The sequence below is a fragment of the Patella vulgata genome, chromosome 3 (assembly GCF_932274485.2).
Source record: "Patella vulgata chromosome 3, xgPatVulg1.2, whole genome shotgun sequence".
NCBI classification, from domain to species: Eukaryota; Metazoa; Mollusca; class Gastropoda; family Patellidae; genus Patella; species Patella vulgata.
Genome location: NC_065881.2, coordinates 15,122,855 through 15,129,261, shown reverse-complemented (window position 1 = coordinate 15,129,261; position 6,407 = coordinate 15,122,855). Strand labels below are relative to the sequence as shown.

The 6,407-nt window shown below is 39.3% G+C and overlaps 1 protein-coding gene across 3 annotated transcripts in view; it reads right to left on the bottom strand.

Annotated features, from left to right (window-relative positions):
• Positions 1-1,475: 1,475 nt before the first annotated feature.
• LOC126816141 (protein suppressor of hairy wing) overlaps positions 1,476-6,407 on the bottom strand; it is a 44,931-nt gene continuing 39,999 nt past the window's right edge. For all 3 annotated transcript variants that reach the window (XM_056099488.1, XM_056099489.1, XM_050542351.2), the window contains 3 exons: positions 5,163-5,638; positions 3,656-3,820; positions 1,476-2,031 (listed from right to left, as the gene is read on the bottom strand). In XM_056099488.1, coding sequence (XP_055955463.1) covers positions 1,796-2,031; positions 3,656-3,820; positions 5,163-5,638 — 877 coding nt within the window. In that variant the 3' untranslated portion in view covers positions 1,476-1,795. The remainder of the gene's footprint in view (positions 2,032-3,655; positions 3,821-5,162; positions 5,639-6,407) is intronic.

Genomic DNA, 6,407 nt, shown 5'->3' with positions numbered 1-6,407 from the left:
ATAAACATTGACATTTATTGTCTGCTAGTCAACACTCGTGTGTGGGTGCATCACTTCACATGTGCACTGATGTTGTAATCTGTACATGCAATGCGGTACACGTTGCTGTCATATGTATCACTCCTCTGGTACATGACGGAGGGCCTGACAAGAACAGTTGGGCTAATGAAGACGGGCATATGCCACATAGTGTGCTATGAGGGAAATTTTGCCCAGACAGCAGCACTATAGAATTCCAACTGCCAAGGGGTCTTTTATGTTCATGCCAATGTATACACAGGACCTCTGTTTTTCATATCATCTGAACGACTAGATAGCTGTCCTTGTCAGGGTCTCCGTCCTGCACCACTGACAATGGTGTTAAACGTTCGCTTCCACCGAGGGTGATATCGCACATGTTGCCTTTCCTTTGGGAGGAAACTGGAGTACCCTGAGTATACCCAAAAGGTTGAGAAGGCGCCCAAGCCATATACGTTTTGGCCAGGGATCAAAACTGCAACCACAAGCCTGAGGTGACCAGCCAGCTAGAGCTCAAAGCACAAAACTGTAGACCACTAGGCCACTCCCACCCCTCATGCCACAGACACTGAAAGGCACAAATTAATTACTTTAAAATAGAAAAGCAGAAATCCCAAGAAATTTTTCTGCCAATGATGGGAGCGAACCACAAGATCCATAACACTTATGGATCCCTGCTGCAGTATTAACAGTATAAAGAATCTTTGTAACTTTAGCTAATTCAATAGGCTCCTATCAGTATTTCCAGTTGTATAGTTTGCTAGCTGGTCAATTTACATCCTTGGTATCCCCAGTGGTATCATTCTCCACTAACCCGTGGATCCATTCACAGACTAAGACTAGTAATTATTTCCCTTTATTTCATGATGGACAGTTTTCCCCTTAATATTTTCCTGCTCTTTTCCTGCATTTTTTGGTTGACTTTTTGGCCTAGAATTGGAGAAGAGGGATCAAATTTGCAATTTCATAACAGTTTTTGGTTATTATAGTGGGGGGGGGGGGCGGGGGTGTAAAGTGTCTTTGTATAGAGCAATCATTACGTCAGAGGTGACATTTTGACCCCAGGCAACATTTAAAAATCCTCCTAGCAAAAAATCTAAACGATCAACCCCCTACAAAATTATGATGAGGAGAGTGCCATATGCAGTCCCCTGTGTGTCTTTAAAGATTCAAACCAACGGAATGTTGAGCAAACAGCTACAGCCTGTGATGTTACAGCCATTGAGCATTGAAGTCAATGGGCAAGTTATCTGCCCTTGATGATTGTGCTAATTTTATCGAGCAATCAAAAACTTGTTATTTTGTTGAGGACAGATAATTTGAATTTGTGTCTACCCTTGATAATGGACCCAGGGGTTAGTGGAGTAGAACAGAATGATTTCATCGGGGATACCGAGGGTGGTCAAATTTTGTTGAGTAAGATATTTTTGCTAAAGAGTTTGACAAAATTTGAAGCATGCCATTATCCCAATTTTATTTTTGGATTCATTTGTGACATTTTTACACATAAACTCTTTAAAAGGAACTGTACTGATTGTGATTTATGGTTAAATTTATGTCATGTACATTGATTAACTGACAGGTGTCACTGTCAGGTGTCAGTCAGTCGAAACTGGTACATATAACTGCAAAAAGAGCCATTCTTCCATATCAGTCCATTTGGTGTATTCTAATATATGACTTTGCATCTTTCCTTCTGCGGCCCTGGTTCTGACCCCAGGGTATGAAAATTTGAAACGCTGGATGGAAGGGACATCATAAACCCGACGGGCTAATTTTATAAGCCAGATTGCATCGTTATCTTCTTTTTATTTTTGTTAATTAAATTTTTCACGCAGCTCTTTACTTGAACCCAGGTCCTGTTTTTGAAAAGAGATCCGCCTTTTTTCAGAGCGTCTTCACATCTGGCCTTTCCCACACCAGAAACATTCATGTCCGAGATATTAGAACGGAAATAATCTCTCACAAAATTCTTCTCTTTATCTCCCCATTTCACATGGAAACACAGCTTTCCTGAAATAAAACATATATTCTGTCTTGATATTAATTTATAAATACATGTACAAACCATGTCCAGTCTTAAATATGATGTTAAACCATACTATGTCAAAGATGGGTTATGTAAGTAAGAGCTAAATCTATCTATTGCAGGTCTTTATTTTGACTTCAAATGTTATGTAAACAAATTATTTAAACATTTATTAACATGACAAGCCTATAGTCAACTCTCTAAGTCATCGGATGGCTCTGATTAGAAGGATATGGTTATTCAATGATTTAATTTAAAAATCGGCAAGCAAGGATAAGTCCAAGTAACAAGTACCATTGTTACAATATTAAACAATCAATTCCACATGTCAAAACTCCAAACAGTGATAACTTCTTCAGAATATAGTAATTTGAATGCAATTTTCAAAATATTCATTTTGCATTATCTATTTTTGAAATGAAATGAAATGAAATGGAGTTTAACGTCCTACTGTTCTGCTCCTAACCTGGGCTAATGAAGACGGGCATACGCCATACAGTGTGCGATGAGGGAAATTTTTTTGCCCGGACAGCGGCACTACGGCCTACTCTTATATCGAATTCCAACTGCCAAGGGATCTTTTACGTGCACGCCAATGTGTACACGGGACCTCGGTTTTTCGTCCCATCCGAACGACTAGACAGCTTTCCTTGTCAGCCCCTCCGTCCTGCATCACTGACAAGGGAGAACCACGCCGGAAAATCTGGATGAACTTTCTCGGCCAATGCAGGGATCGAACACCCGACCTCCAGGCTAGCGAGCTAGCGTCTTACCCACTTAGCCACGTGATCCCCTATCTATTTTTGAACTATTGCACATGTAGCAAGAACGGCCAGCTCTGTATTTAAATCTTGCATCTTAAAAATCATGGTCATCTACAAACTTGTTGAATCTTATAATGCAACAAGCCCAGTCTTTGGTCAAACCTTATATACCAGCAATGTGGAGGCTTATAGAGAGAGAGAGAGAGAGAGAGAGAGAGAGAGGGGGAGAGAGAGAGAGAAATGGGGCTTAACATCCACTCAACACAAACTAGGTCATTTCGGGACGAACATATAGTCAATTTTATTTCAACAATTTGCTTGCGTGTAGGGGTCTTTAGCAGTGGGAGGAAACCGGAGGACCTAGAGTAAACCCACGAGGTTAGACAGGCGACTCTACTCCTTGCCACGTACAACCGGGGATTGACACCACGCCAGCTGACTCAATGACAAACCTTATGATACAGCGCACACATGCTAACCATTCGGCCATCCAACCCCCCATGGAGGTTTATAAGATGCAGAAAGTTTTTACATGACCATAATATAGCCTAGTATGTTTTACACTGTGGCATGGGTATCATTTAATCTTGTGTATCCAGCATTAATTTCTTTTACATTTGGTTAATTTGTAATTTGTAACGTTTGAAAACTCAAATTCTTAAATTGGTTGGCTACTAAAATAAAGTCTGTTTATAATAAGAGATAATGCTAGGTTCCCACTAAGTTCCCACTTTCTCACTGGCATACACTTAATGTAAGAGATGTGATCTGTTTTTACAACAAATTCAATTCATTTTTACAAGAGAAGTGATTTGTTTTGTCAAGAGATGTGTTTCGTTTTTACCATTTCTCTTTACAGCTCGTCTTTTATCCGTTACCCCAGCTTCCACAGTACTGGTTCTATTAACAGCAGTTGATAAGACATCATCATCACCATCATCAATATAAGAATCAGCATGTGTCTTGTCTTCTGTTGAACCAGATTCACCAATCCAATCTTGTATATCACCTGAAAAATAGACAACACATAATAGAAAAAAAAGAAATGGGGCTAACATCCAATCTAAACAAACTAGGTCATTTTGGGACTAAAATATGCTTCAATTTTATTTCAATAATTCACTTGTTTGTAGGAGACTTTAGCAGTGTGAGAAGACTGGAGGATCCGGAAAAATTCGCTTGTGGAAGGCGACCGTGGATGAGGTTGACAGCATGCTACCCTACTCCTTGTCACGTAACAGCTTGGAATTGAAAACATATGATCTAAAGCATATGTGTTAGACCACTGCCCCCCACCCCCTCTCTTCCATTGTCATATTGAAGTTCTTGCTTGCATCAGTCCTCTATTTGTGAGTAAAACAAGTTCTCTAATTGTTGGGGAGGTAAACATGTCCTCTAATTGTTGGGGAGTAATTGGGTTGGGTTAGGGTTAGACTCAATGCCAGACCTTATGATCTAAAGCGTATGTGTTAGACCCTCTTCCATTGTCATATTGAAGTTCTTGCTTGCAACAGTCCTCTAATTGTGAGTAAACAAGTCCTCTAATTGTTGGTGAGGTAAACAAGTCCTCTTTTTGTTGGTGGGGTAAACAAGTCCTCTAATTGTAGGTGAGTAAGCAAGTCCTCTAATTGTTGGCGATTAAACATGTCTAGCGATAAGGCACCTGCCACAGCTTTGCCAGTTCTGCACCATCTAGGCTAATTAAGATGTTAATCTTTCTGGTACCTGCATTTTTGTCTTTTATCGATATTTTTTAACACAGACTTTAAAATGTCAGCTGCTACTTCAATTGTGCCTTTCATTTTGTCAACTAAAACCATTACTTCCAGGAATCTTGATACAGTTTTCACTGCTTGTACGTGACAAGGAGTAGGTCATTTGCCCGTTTTCTCCCACTGCTAAAAAAACCTACACACAAGCGAATTGTGGAAATAAAATTGAACCATATGCTAGTCCCTAAATGATCTAGTTTATGTTGAGTGGACCTTAAACCCCATTTCTCTTTTGATACAGTAAAATACTTAGAGAGAGAGAGAGAATGAGAGATGGGGTTTAACATCCACTCGGCACAAACCAGGTCGTTCCGGGAACAACAAATGGTTCAAATTTTTATTTCAACAATTTGCCCATGCGTAGGGGTCCTTTAGCAGTGGAAGGAAACTGGAGAAAACCCACGAGGTTGGACAGTCGACCTTACGCCTTGTCATGTACATCCGGGAAATCAAAACCCCACCAGTTGACTCAATGAATGACAGACCTTATGATACAGCGCACACATGCTAACCATTCGGCCATCCAACCCCCCAAATACTAACAGACATTTGTGTCAAATTATTCATTAATATACTAACCATCAACATCTATCTCATCCAGATTTTTCCCAGTAAACTTATGGATCTTTCCAGTATCAACAGCATAAAGAATTTTGGCAACTTTGGCCAACTCTACGTCGTCCTGCCTCAGCTTATCAAACTTCTGTTGGACACTTCTATCACATCCCAAGTACACTGCCAACCAGTCCATTTCGTTTTCATTCATGATTAAAATCTGAGAGACTTTTGCAGTAAACCTTCGTAATAATGTACTCTTTATAGTTTCTGGTGCCTTCAAGTCAGCTGTATCTACTGTTGAAGATAAGGCATCATGTCCATTAATGTTATCGGTGCTGTTTTCAGATATCGGAAATACAAAATTATTGTCTGGATTTATCTCCGCGTTTTTTCTATTATCGGCATCAACAAGTAAAACGATGGCGTTGACGGCATCTGGTGGTATTAAAATTGGAAGGCTACGTCCCCGTTTTCGATGAATGTGGACAAGACATAACCTGCAAATAAAAAATGAAATGAAATGGGGTTTAACGTCCTACTGTTCTGCTCCGATTGAGCACATGAAAACGGGCTTACACCATACAGTGTGCTATGAGGTAAATTTTGCCCGGAGCGTGGCACTACGACCTACTCTTATTTCAAATTCCAACTATCAAGGGTTCTTTTTATGTGCAAGCTGATGCGTACACAGGACCTTTTTATCATATCATTCGAATGACTATACCTTGACCTTTGCCAGAAAATCCAGATGAACATTCTCGATCAATATTGAACACAAAAACTCCAGGTTAGCAAGCCAACATCTTACTCACTGAGCCACCATGTCTTGGACCAGAAAAAGGTAACTGTGACAAGTTTTGTTTGTATTATATATACCGGTATTTCTGATTACAAAATGTCTCCAAAATAAACCATTTATTAATTCTGCATATGTAAGTTTCATGCTTAAAAAGGCCTTATATCACAGGGCTTTGTCTGTATCTTTTGAGATTTAAGGTAAAATTCTAATTTTACAGTCTAAAATCTTGTAGAATGTAGTGAACACACAGACAACTAAAGAAAGATGAAAGTGAGTAAATTCGAGGATGATATTAAAGACTATAGTATGAGGCCCTAGTCAATGACAGACAGATAAGGGGTCTTAGAAGATGTGTTATAGAACTCTTGTAATATTCAACTTCAAAAGTACAAAATCTTGAGGTAAAAATTTCATAAAAAAAGTCTGTAAACCTTTTTATAATAAATTAAATGGGACTACATGAACTT